The sequence below is a fragment of the Bos taurus genome, chromosome 14 (assembly GCF_002263795.3).
Source record: "Bos taurus isolate L1 Dominette 01449 registration number 42190680 breed Hereford chromosome 14, ARS-UCD2.0, whole genome shotgun sequence".
NCBI classification, from domain to species: domain Eukaryota; kingdom Metazoa; phylum Chordata; class Mammalia; order Artiodactyla; family Bovidae; genus Bos; species Bos taurus.
This window is the reverse complement of record NC_037341.1, coordinates 47,134,223-47,150,990: the sequence shown is the minus strand read 5'-3', so window position 1 is coordinate 47,150,990 and position 16,768 is coordinate 47,134,223. Positions and strand designations below refer to the sequence as shown.

At 39.2% G+C, this 16,768-nt stretch overlaps 1 protein-coding gene across 1 annotated transcript in view; it reads left to right on the top strand.

Moving 5' to 3' along the window:
• The first annotated feature begins 389 nt into the window (after positions 1–389).
• Positions 390–16,768, top strand: part of SLC30A8 (solute carrier family 30 member 8) — a 41,265-nt gene continuing 24,886 nt past the window's right edge. Inside the window, 2 exon segments of the mRNA XM_015474502.3 lie at positions 390–1,081; positions 11,869–12,068. Of these exon segments, the coding sequence (XP_015329988.2) occupies positions 1,011–1,081; positions 11,869–12,068 (271 nt within the window). The 5' untranslated portion in view covers positions 390–1,010.

Sequence of the window (16,768 nt, the reverse complement as noted above, 5' to 3'; positions counted from 1 at the left end):
AGTTCTTGGGTGGTGTTTGGCTCACACGTAAAGGTCTGCTGGGTGACCAGGCTGTTGTCCTTGGGCCATGGTCCTTTCTCTTATTTGGAAAGTTCTTTGTCATGAAATAAAAGGTCAATTCACAGGAATTTGGGGGTTGAAGTTCTCTCAAGATCAAGTGAGAAGACTCCATTTCTAAGATCTGTGATGGGTTTGCCTGGTAGGATCGGCTTGGGCCAGTCTTTTATCCTCAGCCAAGGGCCCCCTGGCCAGGCAGAACACAGATCATTCTAGTTCTTGTGTGACTGAGGGCTGTTATTTATTTAGAAGCTGAGACTGCCCTCCTCCTGCCTGTCAAAAGGGTTTCAAAGCTGCGGCACCAGGAAGTGTTTCAGATTACAGATTTCAGTGACTAACGACCCGTGTCCTCGCTTCAGTGGTGAAATCCCCAAATGGTCCCAGAAGAGAAGAGAAGTAAATCGTGACAGCTGCTTAGAGGGCATTTTAGAACTAAATCCCAGGAGAAATGCTTTTAGGTTCCGAGAGAGACCTCCCCACTCCCCACTGAAGAAAAAGAAAATGAAAAGAGAGGGGGGAATAGCAGCATCAGAAGGTCACTGTTTGCAGCTCACTCAGGTGTGCTCTGCAGACCAACCCTCTACATCGTGATTAGTAGTTGACCCTTGAGCTCCTCTACCTCCCAGAAAGCACAACAGAATCAGGTATCATGGGAAGTACACACACACACACACACACAATCCATATGTTCCTACCTGCAGGAAACAAGTTTCTGTGGGTGAGAGAATGAGGCCAGGTGATATTTCAGAGTGTAATTTTAGCAGATCTATCAAGAACATTGATGTGGGAGGCTTCTTATTGTAATCCCGGTAAGTCTTTTCATTTTTCCTTTGGAAAGTGTGAGAATAATTGTAATGCTGCTTCGCTTCCAAAACTGGACAGTGAGTTAAAGAGCAGCAGCCGCAGACACAACAACAGTAACAACAGCAGCCAAAGCTTTTATCCTGGCCACCATGGAGTTTCTTGGAAGAACTTACCTTGTGAATGACAAAGCCACCAAGATGTACGCCTTCACACTAGACAGGTAACAGACATCTGATTCTGCTTCACAATTTTCTGTGTCCTGAATATTCACAAAGTCCCTAGATCCTACTGCTTCAGACTTGGAGACTTCTGCTGTTGCCACCCAGGGGCATTTTACAAAATTTTATCAACCCCTGATCGACTTGTATAACTTATATTCTGAAAAGGTCATACTCTGTATAGTTGATTTGATTCCTTACATATCCTGAGTGCATGAAGGATACATCTTATTAATATATTTTTATCTGCAGATTTTCTAAAAAAATTGATATATACAATCTAATGTGTTTACCTTTCTTTCCCTCAATTATTCCCACTTTTAAGATGATAAATTTTAGTAAATTATATTTAGAAAGAATTAAGGTTTTTTTCAGCTATGTGGCAAATTGTGGTTACACTGATCTTAATTGCTGTTTCCTTAATTACATAATATCATCATCAAATATTCACACCTAGAATAAATATAGCTGAGTTTAATGTTCTACCTAGCTCTAGTTCTTTTTATTATCTTCCACAGTGCCATGTGCAATGTATTCATTCATTTCCCCCTTATTTAGCAATTACTGGTTGAACACATCTGGATATATAATGAAAACAAAAACATTCCTAGTCACAGATCTCTGTCTTCTTGAAAGTTTGAGTCTAATGTAGAATGTGTTTGAGAAATAGGCAATTACAAAATGGCATGTGTTTATTCTAGGAGCATTCAGTAAGAATATCTCAAGGGAACCTAGGTCTTTGCTGGACTTTGGGAGCCAGAGAAAGCTTTTCAGCAGTGATAGACTGAGAATTGAAAAAGAAAAAGGAGTTAGAGTGAAGTTAGGGAAACTCTACATAGAAGGTAGGGTTACAAAAGTTTGCCTGATTGAGGTAATTTCCCGGTAAAGATAGAGGCAAATAAAATGAGATTTTGTTGCGTTTGGGGAATTCAGTCCAAGAGAAACGTACTCAGAATACATAGATAAATGAATGAGAATCTGTGTTAGGACTGGAATTTAAGAGAATACATACCCATAATAGTATGTTTAATGTTTTTGTGCATTCATGAAGCCAAATTAATATTCCAAAGAGTAGTGGCATTGTGTTTGATAGCATCAAATATTCGAGCAACTGCAAAGGGACTTTTCCTTAGGATATTTATAACTTTGCTTAAAAAATATACAATAAAGAATCTAGCACATTATCTCATATTGTAAGAATTATTTTTTCTTGGAAAATAATATTAGATGTGATTTATTGAGATCATAAACAATAAAGCCTCATGTTAGGTCAGCAGAAATTTTAAACAACAAATTGTTAACACTATGGACACTATTAATAGAGCATTTCTACATGGTGGAATTAATAGTATTTCCCTTCTCATTAAAATAGACCATTTAGCTCTCTGTGATGCAAATAAATCAACTGTTTATGGTTATAGGGTCTCATTCACCTCATATATGGGTACAGTTTTCAGGATACAGTGATGATAAAAACTGCCAAGCTCATTTTTACTTTCTTTTCAAATAGAAACAATAGAACCTATAGGACTCCTTGTTTTCACTGCCAAGGAAACTTTTAGCTGAGGTAGTATCAGTCCTCTAAGGGAAAGACGCATAGCTCTCTGTTCTTATGGCCTGATTCTCCCAAGGTTAGAGCCTGGTGGGGGAACTAAGATTCCATAAGCCACATGGGTGCTGCCAAAAACAACAAAAAATTCCAAAGACACTTGAACCTACATAACATTATTTATCCTAATCCCTCATTTTGCCACATAGGAAAGGGAATTCCAAAGAGAATAAATACCATTCTTAAGGCTGGATGTCTGATTATAGCAGAGTTGGGATGTGGACTCACACCTCCTGTTTGTAAATTCTGTTCCCCTCCCCTCCCACTCTCCTGCAGACACACTAAATACAAAGCAATAAAGTGCTGATGTACTGATATTTGCTATAACATGAATAAACCTTGAAAGCATTATGCTAAATGAGAGAAAACTACATAATGTACGGGTCTCTTTGTAGAAAATATCCAACATAGGCAATTTTATAAAGACAGAAAGTAGACTAGTGGTTTCTTGAGGTAGTACTGTCTGTGAGAAGATTGGGGATTTACTGGGTATGGAATTTCTTTTTGGGGTGATGAAAATGTTCTAAATTAGATTGTGGTGATGGTTGTTTGAGTGTGTGTTAGTTGCTCAGTCCAGTCTGACTTTTGCAACCCCATGGATTGTAGACTGCCAGTCTTCTCTGTCCATGGGATTCTCCAGACAAGAATACTGGGGTGGGTGCCATTCCCTTCTCCAGGGGAACTTCCCAACCCAGGTATTGGATGGAACTGGGATCTCCTGCATTGTAGGCAGATTTTTTTCATAATCTGAACCACCAGGGAAGCTCTATTTGGATATCATGTCCAACTCTTTGTGACCCCATGGACCGTAGCCTGCCAGGCTTCTCTGTCCATGGGGATTCTCCAGGCAAGAATACCGGAGTGGGTAGCCATTCCCTTCTCCAGGGGATCTTCTCAACCCAGGGATCAAACCCAGGTCTCCCATATTGCAGGTGGATTCTTTACTGTCTGAGCCACCAGGGAAGCCCAAGAATACTGGAGCAGGTAGTCTATCCTTTTTCTAGGGGATCTTCCCATTCCAGGAATCCAACTGGAGTCTCCTGCATTGCAGGCAGATTCTTTACTAACTGAGCCACCAGGGAAGCAGCCTATTTGGTTATGAATATACATATATATAAGGTTTCAGTGAGATGGGTGGAAAATTGTTTTGAGTGACTATATTACTTATTTAAAACTAAACTTTGAAAACCAGTCACTCTCAATAGCTTGAAGCGCTTAATTAAAATACACTTACATCTATAGTCTCTCAACTTTCCCATATACCATTCTTCTTAACCTTTCCTCTCCCAGTCACTGCCCATGACACCACACGGCCTCTGTTACTGTCGGCTGGTTTGCCATGTCCCCCCTCTGCTAGGACATAAAGCTTCTTAGATCAAGAGCTTTGTTTGTATCAAGGACATGGTATCATTAGCACCTTTGATGGGGCATTTGTATGGTAGACATGCAATACATTTGTTGAATGGATGAATACATGAAGTGGTGGAATGTCATGGTGGGACCTAAGCTTTTATTTCCTCTCCCAACAGGACTAGTGATTTGAGGTTCTTGGGAAAAGTAATGTTAAAGTACAAAAACAAAGTGATTTTATGTAGTCAATGTATAAATAAGAAGTTAAAAAATTATCTAGTTGGCCAAAAATGTTGAAAAATCTATTTGGCCAGCCCGATATTACCAGTTCCACTTCAAAGGTATAGAGACAAAAACGTTAACCTCTAAAACCAAATGAAAATAAGACACAAATTAAAAAAGAATGATTCTCCAAGGTCACAAAATAAAGCTCCACTCTTTAATTCCTTTTTAAAGGGATGAACTCAAAGTTCTAGACTACTGATACCAAATTTTCTAATATTTTGTTATTTTTCTTCTCTGTTTCTACCTCCCCCCCGCCCGCCTTTTTTTTTCTCTTTGATACTACAGTAAATTTCTTTGCTCTACTCTATTGCTCCTGCTCTTCAAAGCCTCAGCCATATTTGAATGGGTGGGAATTCTGGTGATTTACTCCTTGACAGATTCACATTTCATTTTTAATATATTCTAGCATTTGCTTTCTAGAACCTATGTTTTAAAATTCTTAGAATTTGCATCACTTTCAGACTGAGGGCCTGTCCTACGTCTAGAGATAGTTAGATCACTTCGGTCTTATGAGACGATGAGGAATATATTTTAACTTCGGTCTTTAACTTCTTTTGGAATTGTAGACCCTTTGGGGAGTTCAGTGAAGATGGTGGGCTCCTGCCTCTCCCCACAAAACACATACATATACATGTATGAACACACTGCATCCAATTTCAGTACCACTTTTGGATTTCTGGCCTAGCGCTTCAAGAAACAATCTCAGCTCCTGTCCTTGTCTAGGACAAGGTAGCAGTATTAAAAGTAAAAACTGGCCAGGTTTTGTGCACTTTTCCTCTTGTGGCATTGCACACAGGCTGTGCCTCTGGTAGGAGTCCTGTCATGCTCTGCCTTCAAAAATGCTCCAAGGTAAGTTCACTCACCACCTGGTTTTCTCTGCCTACAAGGTTATGAAAAACAGAAAATAAAGCGAGGTAAACCAGTGTTCATACGAACAATGCCAGAACATTCGGTGACCCTGTCCGTCTCACACTGCCTTCTCAGCACAAGGAAAAAGGAAGCCTCCACCATGCTCTCCTATTAGTTCTCTGGCTCCTCTGAGTCAATGACCATCGGTGACTAACATTACTATGCTATAGGGTTGCTAATTACCAGTGTGTATCACATTACAAAGGTGGAAATCTATAGATATAGGAACTGTATGTGTCTTTTGCCAAACGGTTCTTATTTCAATTAGATTATTCAGAATTCTTCAAAATCCTGAGTGCTATTAACATTACCAGCAAAAACATTCTGAAGCCAATTTGTCAACATACATGAAATTCCTTAAAAATGTAGATATTCTTTAACCAAGTAATTCCCCTTTCAGGATTACATTTTGAGGAAATAATAATATATTGAGTAAAGATTAAATATAAGAATATGAATCACAGAAGAGCTTATACAAGCAAATAATTATGAGTCAATTATTCAATTTTAGGAAATATTGTGACATATCTATACTAAATATAATGTTCTCTATATTGAACTAATGATGTAGAATATTTAATAAATTGAGAAAACGTTAATAATATATACAGCTAAAAATTAGGTCCCAAAGCTGTATCTTTGGTGGAATCCCCAGCCCACCCCTACTGAGTTGCAGTCATGTGATCTGGTTAGAGTTTACCCCACTCTCAGTTCTAGGAGTCAGTGTGGTTGGGTTTAGCCAGTCTTCTGGCTGTAACAAGGTCTAAGCCAATTAGCCCATCCATATTCCTCTGGCTTTACAGGCTGGCCAAATCAGGATGCAACTCAGGACTCCTGTTTAGCAGTTGGGAGAATGAACACTCTTTCTCCCTGTATAAGAAAATACGAGTACACAGTCCTGATTACCGTGGGCAACTGTTCCACTTTATGATAAAAGTTAAGCCTGCAGTAAGAGTAGTAGAGAACTGCAGAGCAATGGCTCTGGAGCTTTGATAAATCAGGCCTGATGCCTCTAGATGTTTTCAGCTGCAAAACCAATAATCCCCATGTACTGATCTACCTAGCATGAGCTTTGTTTTCTGTACTTTCAATGAAAAACATTCTAATTAATATGGACTCGAAAAAAAAAGTGAATCACAACAAACTCTGAAAAATTCTTAAAGAGATGGGAATACCAGACTACTTTGTCTCCTGAGAAACAGGAAGTTAGACTATTAACTATTTAACAGGAAGCTAAATAGTTAGAAGATGCTTCTAACTATTGCTATAGTTAGAACTAGACATGGAACAACTGACTGGTTCAAAATTGGCAAAGGAGTATGTCAAGGCTGTATATTGTCATCCTGCTTATTTAACTTGCATGCAGAGTACATCATACGAAATGCCAGACTGGATGAATCACAAGTTGAAATCAACAGTTCTGGGAGAAATATCAACAACCTCAAGATATGCAGATATTATCACTCTAATGGCGGAAAGTGAAGAAGAACTAAAGAGCCTCTTAATGAAGGTGAAATAAGAGAGTGAAAATGCTGGCTTGAAACTCAACAGTCAAAAAACTAAGATTATGGCATCCAGTCCCATCAATGCATGGAAAATAGAAGGGGAAAAAGTGGAAACAGTGACAGATTTATTTTCTTGGGCTCCAAAATCACTGTGGATGGTGACTGCAGCCATGAAATTAGAAGGTGCTTGCTCTTTGGAAGAAAAGCTATGAGGAATCTAGACATCATATTAAAAAGCAGAGACATCACTCGCCAACAAAGGTCTGTATAGTCAAAGAAGTGAAAGTGTGAGTCTCCCAGTCATGTCTGAATCTTTGCAATCCCATGGACTATAGCCTGCCAGGCTCCTCTTTCCATGGAGTCATCCAAGCAAGAATACTGGAATGGGCTGCCATTTCCTTCTCCAGAGGATCTTCCCAAACTAGGGATCGAATCTGGGTCTCCTGCATTGCAGGCAGATTCTTTACCATCTGAGCCACCAGGGAAGCCCTAGTGAGCTTAGTCAATGCTATGCTTTTTCCAATAGTCATGTACGGATGTGAGAGTTGGACCATAAACAGGCTGAGTGCTGAAGAACTGATGCTTTCAAATTGTGGTGCTGGAGAAGACTCTTGAGAGGTCCCTTGAGAGGCTGCAAGATGAAACCAGTCAATCTTAAAGGAAATCAACCCTGAATATTCATTGGAAGGACTGATACTGAAGCTGAAGCTCCAATACTTTGGTCACCTGATGTGAAGAGCTGACTCACTGGAAAAAACCTGATGCTGGGAAAGATTGAAGGCAAAAGGAGAAGGGTGTGGCAGAGGATGAGATGGTTAGATAGTATCACCGACTCAATGGACATGAATTTGAGCAAACTCCAGGAGATGGTGGAGGACAGAGGAGCCTGGTGTGCTACAGTCCATGGGGTCACAAAGTGTTGGACACGACTTAGTGGGTGAATGACAGCAACAACTAAGTTAAAAAAGTGTGTTTATGTATTACAAAGCTAAACAAAACTATCAATAGTATTTGTCTCTTGGAAGTATGTTTATTAGTGATTTTTCCCTCTGTTTTGTACCTTTTTGTAATTCCAGTTTTTCTATAATGAATATGTATGCTGTTTTATTCAGAAAAATATATAATGATAATTAGAATTATACTCAAGAAAATTAGAGATACCAAAGGAACATTTCATGCAAAAATGGGCTCAATAAAGGACAGAAATGGTATGGACCTAACAGAAGCAGAAGATATTAAGAAGAGGTGGCAAGAATACACAGAAGAATGTACAAAAAAGATCTTCATGACCCAGATAATCATGATGGTGTGATCATGCACCTAGAGCTAAGACATCCTGGAATGCGAAGTCAAGTGGGCCTTAAAAAGCATCACTACGAACAAAGCTAGTGGAGGTGATGGAATTCCAGTTGAGCTATTCCAAATCCTGAAAGATGATGCTGTGAAAGTTCTGCACTCAATATGCCAGCAAATTTGGAAAACTCAGCAGTGGCCACAGGACTGGAAAAGGTCAGTTTTCATTCCAATCCCAAAGAAAGGCAATGCCAAAGAATGCTCAAACTACTGCACAACTGCACTCATCTCACATGCTAGTAAAGTAATGCTCAAAATTCTCCAAGCCAGGCTTCAGCAATACGTGAACCATGAACTTCCTGATGTTCAAGTTGGTTTTAGAAAAGGCAGAGGAACCAGAGATCGAATTGCCAACATCCGCTGGATCATGGAAAAAGGAAGAGAGTTCCAGAAAAACATCTACTTCTGCTTTATTGACTATGCCAAAGCCTTTGACTGTGTGGATCACAATAAACTGTGGAAAATTCTGAAAGAGATGGGAATAGCAGACCACCTGACCTGCCTCTTGAGAAACCTATATGCAGGTCAGGAAGCAACAGTTAGAACCGGACATGGAACAACAGACTGGCTCCAAATAGGAAAAGGAGTACGTCAAGGCTGTATATTGTCACCCTGCTTATTTAACTTCTATGCAGAGTACATCATGAGAAATCCTGGGCTGGAAGAAGCACAAGCTGGAATCAAGATTGCTGGGAGAAATATCAATAACCTGAGATATACAGATGACACCACCCTTATGGCAGAAAGTGAAGAGGAACTAAAAAGCCTGTTGCTGAAAGTGAAAGAGGAGAGTGACATAGTTGGCTTAAAGCTCAACATTCAGAAAACGAAGATCATGGCATCTGGTCCCATCACTTGGTGGGAAATAGATGGGGAAACAGTGTCAGACGTTATTTTTTTGGGCTCTAAAATCACTGCAGATGGTGACTGCAGCCATGAAATTAAAAGACGCTTACTCCTTGGAAAGAAAGTTATGACCAACCTAGATAGCATATTCAAAAGCAGAGACATTACTTTGCCAACAAAGGTCTGTCTAGTCAAGGCTATGGTTTTTCCAGTGCTCGTGTATGGATGTGAAAGTTGGACTGTGAAGAAAGCTGAGTGCCGAAGAATTGACGCTTTTGAACTGTGGTGTTGGAGAAGACTCTTGAGAGTCCCTTGGACTGCAAGGAGATCCGACCAGTCCATCCTAAAGGAGATTTGTCCTGGGTGTTCTTTGGAAGGAATGATTCTAAAGCTGAAACTCCAGTACTTTGGCCACCTCACACGAAGAGTTGACTTATTGGAAAAGACTCTGATGCTGGGAGGGATTAGGGGCAGGAGGAGAAGGGGACGACAGAGGATGAGATGGCTGGATGGCATCACTGACTGGATGGACATGAGTTTGGGTGAACTCCGGGGTTTGTGATGGACAGGGAGGCCTGCCGTGCTGCAGGTCATGAGGTCGCAAAGAGTTGGACATGACTGAGTGACTGAACTGAACTGAACTGAGAATTACAATCATAAATATCATTTAAGCCAAAGCCATCAGATCTTTTTTCTGGATGGTGATAAGAGGAAAATAATTTATTTCTATCTTTATGCTTTTCAAAGCCATGAATGCAAGTTCTTCTAAGAATCTTATTAATGCCTTCTAATAAGTTTAGTAAAACCATAAGCCTGAGTAGTTCGAGATGACTGTGGAGGTAAACTTTGGTTTTAAGCGTACTGATGTTTAGATAGAGAGGCAATGTGGGCACAGTGCAAACAAGGCTGAGCTTGGAGTCCCAGCTCTGCCATTTCCCAGCTATCTGACCTCAGGAAATCACTTAAAGTCTCTGAATCCTAGTTACTTCAGTAAGAAATGTGTTGTTTGTTGTTTAGTTGTTCAGTTGTGTCTGATCTTTTGTGACCCCGTAGACTGTAACCGACAGGCTCCTCTCTGTGGCACTGGGTTAATGTCATCTACAATCTTTGCATCTGTGAAATTCTATATTTCTATAAATGGTTCCATATTTCTATGAATTCTTTATACTTGAATAGAACAAAAATGCACTACCTCTTTTGGGAAGTACAAGTAGGTTTAACTCTCATGGGGCTTCCCTAGTGGCTCAGTGGTAAAGAATCTGCTTGTCAAATGCAGGAGATGTGAGTTTGATACCTGGGTTGCGAAGATCCCCTGGAGAAGGAAATGGAAAACCACTCCAGTATTCTTGTCTGGGAAATCCCATGGAGAGAGGAGCCTGGTGGGCTACAGTCCAAGGGGTCTCAAAGGAGTCTGACATGACTTAGCGGCTAAAGAACAACAACAACAAACTCTCATTACAATTTTGATAGATTGGTAGAGATTTCTACAAAGCTGTGTTAAGGGTCCATATGGATTCAGCAGGAAAAAGTGCTTATAACCTATTAACAATGTGACTGTTGGGAAGAAGGACAGTGATGGCATGCCACAGTGAGTATTTCCATCACCAGGCTGGCTCATACACACATTACTCATTAATAGTAATAATAATGTCATCACTGCCCCTTTCTAAATTTATAGCAGTGCCCAAAATCTTTTCAGTGAAGTAGCTGGGAAGGAAACGAATCAAACTGTATTTGCTTCCTTTCTCCTTTTTTTTTTTTTTTGATCTCTTTTAAAAAATGAATTTATCTTTGGCTGAACTGGGTATTCCTTGCTGCGTGCAAGCTTTCTCTAGTTGCAGCGATCGGGGGCTACTCCTTGTTGCAGGTACGTAGGCTTTTTTTTTTTTTTTTTTCTTCATTGTGGTGGCTTCTATTGTTGCGGTGGGTTCTCTTGTTGTGGAGCATGGGCTTTAGGGTGCTTGGGCTCAGTAGTTGTAGCTCGCAAGCTTAGATGCCCCACTGCACGTGGAATCTTCCTGGACCAGGGATTAAATCTATGTGCCCTGCATTGTTAGGCAGATTCTCAACCACTGGACCACCAGGGAAGTCCCTCGTTTGCTCCCTCTTAATTAGAGCTGTGGGTGTGTGTGAGTGCTTAGTTGCTTCAGTCATGCCTATGACCCTATGGACTGTAGCCCACCAGGCTCCTCTGTCCATAGCATTCTCCAGGCAAGAATACTGGAGTGGGTTGCCATGCCCTCCTCCAGGGGATCTTCCTGAGCCGGGGATCAAACTTGCATCTGCCTGCGTCTCCTGCATTGCAAGCAGATTCTTTTACACACTGAGTCACCTTGGAAGCCCTAATCAGGGGTTCAGTTCAGTTCAGTCACTCAGTTGTGTCCGACTCTTTGCGACCCCATGAATTGCAGACGCCAGGCCTCCCTGTCCATCACCAACTCCCAGAGTTCACTTGAACTCACGACCATCGAGTCGGTGATGCCATCCAGCCATCTCATCCTCTGTCATCCCCTTCTCCTCCTGCCTCTAATCCCTCCCAGCATCAGAGTCTTTTCCAATGAGTCAACTCTTCGCATGAGGTTGCCAAAGTATTGGAGTTTCAGCTTTAGCATCATTCCTTCCAAAGAATTCCCAGGACTGATCTCCTTTAGAATGGACTGGTTGGATCTCCTTGCAGTCCAAGGGACTCTCAAGAGTCACTAAATATGAGTTTGCTTACATAAAAACAAAACTTTCTTGAAACTGAGAATTCAGAAGAGAATGTCTTGCTTGTTCCTTACACTGGATGTTTCACCTGGAAGGAGCTGTGAATTCTAAGTTCCGAGCTAGTCAGCAAATGTCCTCGTAGCTGTTCTGAGAATGCGTAGGGCTGTCAGTGAGAAGTTTGTTTGCAACCATGTTGGCTTCTTGCTTCTGTCAAACTCCTCCACAGCCTGGAACTCCAGCAGAAACCCTTGAATAAAGATCAGTGTCGTGGAGAAAAGCCAGAGGAGCTGGAGGCAGGAGCCATCCATCACTGCCACCACTACCTCAAGGCCACAGAGGACAGGGCGCAGGAGCAAACCTGCGCCAAGTGGAAGCTCCGCGCTGCTTCAGGAGGATGCTTAGTTTTCATGATTGCAGAGGTCGTGGGTGAGTACTTCTCAAAACGTCTCCAATTAAACAAGCAAACAAACGAAACCCCCGCATCATTACAGGAGGGTTGTCTAAACTGTTTCTTTTAAAAAGAGACTAAGTATTTTCTGTACACTTAAAGTAACAATATGCTCATTGTAGATAAGTTGGAAAATAGAAGGAAGCAAAATAATATTCATCAAAATCCTACAATTGAATGATAATCTCCAATAACATTATGGAGTATTTTTGTACAATATATTTTCTATTCATAGCTCACACATTTTTAAAATATAACTGAGAGCATGCTGAATGCTTTTTGCCATGCCATCAAATAATCTTCAAAAAACATTTCTATGCCTGAACAATATTCTATAATATGCTCTTGTGATTTTCATAACCATCTCTCCATTGTTAGAAATTTAGGGAGTTTTTTGCCTGTTTATGGACAATGATGCAGTGAAAAATCTTGAATAAAACTGCCTGCTTTTCTGGTTTATCCCTTCAAAGAGATTCCTGAAAGTGGAAATTGTTAGTTGAAGAATATGAATATTTTTATTACTTCTTTGAGCACATTGTCAAACTGCTATCTAGAAAGCTTGAAACAATTCCTGGGTCTGCCACCTTTGCAGAATGACTCTCTCCAAATCATTACTAGAATTTATTTCAATCTTTCAAAAATCTTTGCTAATGTATAGATGAATATGCTTTAATATGCATTCCTTTTATTTTTACTGTTAATATTATTTGCATGTTTATTAGTGATCTCTATTTCCCTCTGCTAATGTATTAGTGATCTGTATTTTGTCAGATAATTTGTAATTCTCTATATTGATCTCTGGGAGCTCTTTATATATTAGGATCTTAAACTTCTGTTACATTTGTTATAAGCACTATTCTAATTTGTCATTTACTTTTTTAAAATTTTGGTTTAATTTTTGGTTTGCCTTAGAGAAGTTTCCAATTTTATATAGGTAATTCTATCAAACATTTCATTTTGAACTGATTTATTTTATTATAGTAGTCTTCCACTATTTTAGTGCTTAGTAAGCCTTTCCTATCTATGGAGAAGATAAATATCACTGTGTTGTTCAATTTTTCACATTTAATTTTAAATCGATATGAAATTATATATGCTCTCAGGATTGAAAATTCTCTTTCTAACGAGCTAACAAAGATTTCGGCATCATTTATGGAATAGTTCATTATTTCCTCCATTGATTTTTCGCCATATTACTTTTTTATTTTCTTTAAATTTATTGTTAATTGGAGGATAATTGCTGTACAATGCGTTGGTTTCTGCTGAACAACAACGTGAATCAGCCATAAGTAGACATACATCACCTCCCTCTTGAACTTAATAGAGTTCGGTTCTGAGGTGTTTTATTGACCTGTGTTGCTGATCTGTCAGCAGTTAACATATTAATGTAGGTTTACATGTTGTAATGTCTGTTGTTCTTCCCTCATTATGCTTTAACAGGAAAAAATGCATAAAGCTGTTCACTCCTGTTTATTATTCTAATTGAACATGAAAATAATTTTGTTCAGCTTCCTTCAAAATTTAATTATGATTTCATTGTATATGAATTAATTTGGGAACACAAATCTTCTTAAAATACTCAGTTTTTCCTTCTGGGAATATGGTATGTTTCCCCATTTACCCCAGTACTCTACATCTCTCTTCAAGGTTCTGTGGTTTTAGCTTGCTTGTTTAAAGACATGGCCAATCTATTTCTTGCAAGGTTTATAGTAGTTTTGTGTGTTTGGTTTATTCTTTCCAGAGGTGAGTGGGGTCTCCCTTTTCTCACGTCCTGCTTTGTAGATCATTACTTATTGTATTTTGGAAAGTTTTCATTTTGTATATTCACTTTGAATTCGATAATGTATTTGAACTATTGCCATTCCAAATGTATCTCAGTTAATTTTCCTTGTTCCTGTCATCCCTCCTCCCCATCCCATGAGATAACCCTCTTTTGTTCAAAGATGTTTATTTCTCCTTGCTTTCAATAGTTACTTCTCTTCTGTATGTTTCATAATTTTATCATGTTAAATAATGTTAAATCAAGTCGTACGTTCAACTATTTAACTGTTAAGTGAAATATTTTCTGAGGGGTTAAGTATTTTTATTATGTTAACAAAGTATTCTTCTTCTCCTCCTAGTTTTTTAATGGTTAACAAATAATCAAGGATGAGTATTGCCTTTTATCAAAAACCTTTTAAGTTCATTCTGTTTTAAAACGTTTGGCCTATTGTCGATGTGCATTGTATTAAGAGACACCATGCATTTCTGACATTATGATGACAACAGCTAATATTTATTTATGCTTACTATGTGCTGGGAGCTGCGATGAGTGCTTTCCATGAAGTACCTTACTTAACCTTGATGACATTCCTGAGAGATAGGTCCTATTATAAATTGCAGTTTATAGACCATAACTCTGAAGCACAAAGAGTAAAGTATTGACTCTAGTAACATACCTATCAGTGGCAGGCAGTTTGAATCCAGAGCTTATGTTCTTAGGCTCCCATGTGGTGCCTCTGAACTTGACTTGGTGGACCATCCTCTCAATGCCTTGCTCAATCTGAGTCACTGATACTTTTGTTGGGATTTTTATACCTTTTTTCGTCATTGAAATTTAACTATAGCTTTCTATTTGGAACTACTTTTCTAGGTTTTTGAATCTGAATTATGCATATTGAAATGAAAAATTTAGTTTTAATAATTTCCTTTTTATATAAAAAAGCTAAAAGTTTATATGGTGTTGAACCTTTCCTTTTTAAGAACTCCCTAATAAATTTTCTGACTTCAGAGACATTCTTGGATATAATCTTTTGATATATTTTAGCTTCTTTCTCATTCATGGACATATCAAAAATTTCTACTTCTTGAGTAAATTTTGGTTATTTATAAATCTCTAAATTGATTCATCTCAGAAATTGTAAAATATATTATCATACAATGGAACATGATAGTCTCATATGATCTCCTTTAGAATGGACTGTTTGGATCTCCTTGCAGTCCAAGGGACTCTCAAGAGTCTTCTCCAACACCACAGTTCAAAAGCATCAATTCTTCGGTGCTCAGCTTTCTTCACAAGTCCAACTCTCACATCCATACATGACCACTGGAAAAACCATAGCCTTGACTAGACAGACCTTTGTTGGCAAAGTATTGTCTCTACTTTTGAATATGCTATCTAGGTTGGTCATAACTTTCCTTCCAAGGAGTAAGCGTCTTTTAATTTCATGGCTGCGGTCACCATCTGCAGTGATTTTGGAGCCCCCCAAAATAAAGTCTGACACTGTTTCCACTGTTTCCCCATCTATTTCCCACGAAGTGATGGGACCAGATGCCATGATCTTCGTTTTCTGAATGTTGAGCTTTAAGCCAACTTTTTCATTCTCCTCTTTCACTTTCATCAAGAGGCTTCTTAGTTCCTCTTCACTTTCTGCCATAAGGGTGGTGTCATCTGCATATCTGAGGTTATTGATATTTCTCCTGGCAATCTTGATTCCAGCTTGTGCTTCTTCCAGCCCAGCGTTTCTCATGATGTACTCTGCATAAAAGTTAAATAAGCAGGGTGACAATATACAGCCTTGACGTACTCCTTTTCCTATTTGGAACCAGTCTGTTGTTCCATGTCCAGTTCTAACTGTTGCTTCCTGATCTGCATATAGTAGGTGTCTATTTATTTTATTGGTAATTTTTTTTATTGAATATATTATTTTAATTTTCCTTCTGTTTTCTAATTCACAATCCTTGGCTTTAAAAATATTTTTACTTCCTCTATGTTTCTTTGTTAGAGCTTTAGTCTTTACTGGATCTTTTAATATCTTAAGTTATATTCTTATTTAATATATTTGTATCCTTTTTTATTAATAACAAAGCTATGTATAGTCAAGAACAATCTAGAGGTTTTGGTATGCTATGTTATCTTATAATTTTTTTACCAAAATAATTTAAAGTAACATTATAAACCACCTATATAGTAGTAAGGCAATGGCACCCCACTCCAGTCCTCTTGCCTGGAAAATCCCCTGGGCGGAGGAGCCTGGTAGGCTGCAGTCCATGGGGTCGTGAAGAGTCGGACACGACTGAGCGACTTCACTTTCACTTTTCACTTTCACGCATTGGAGAAGGAAATGCAACCCACTCCAGTGTTCTTGCCTGGAGAATCCCAGGGACGGGGGAGCCTGGTGGGCTGCCATCTATGGGGTCGCACAGAGTTGGACACGACTGAAGCGACTTAGCAGCAGCAACTAGTACTCTTGGGACTTCTCTGGTGGCTCAGATGGTAAAGAATCTGCCTGCAATGTGGGAGACCTGGGTTTGATCCCTGAATTTGACCCCTGGGGTGGGAAGATCTCCTGGGGAAGGGAATGGCTACCCACTCCAGAATTCTTGCCTGGAGAATTCCATGGACAGAAGAGCCTGGCAGGCTACAGTCCAGGTAGTCACAAAGAGTCAGACATGACTGAGCAACTAACATTTTCATTTTTCAATACCTCTCTTACCACTATTACTTGTTACATTCTCTTACTGATATTTTGGTTTCATTTTCTCTTTATTATCCCAAATGGGTGCTAAATTAATAATAATCTAAGGCTAAAGGAGAATTTGCTAAGCTATTTTTTTGTACTACAATAGCAAGCAATCAGAATTAATTTGTTTCTTCAAGCTATTGAGTCTTCTGACCTATACACATAGACTTTCATAG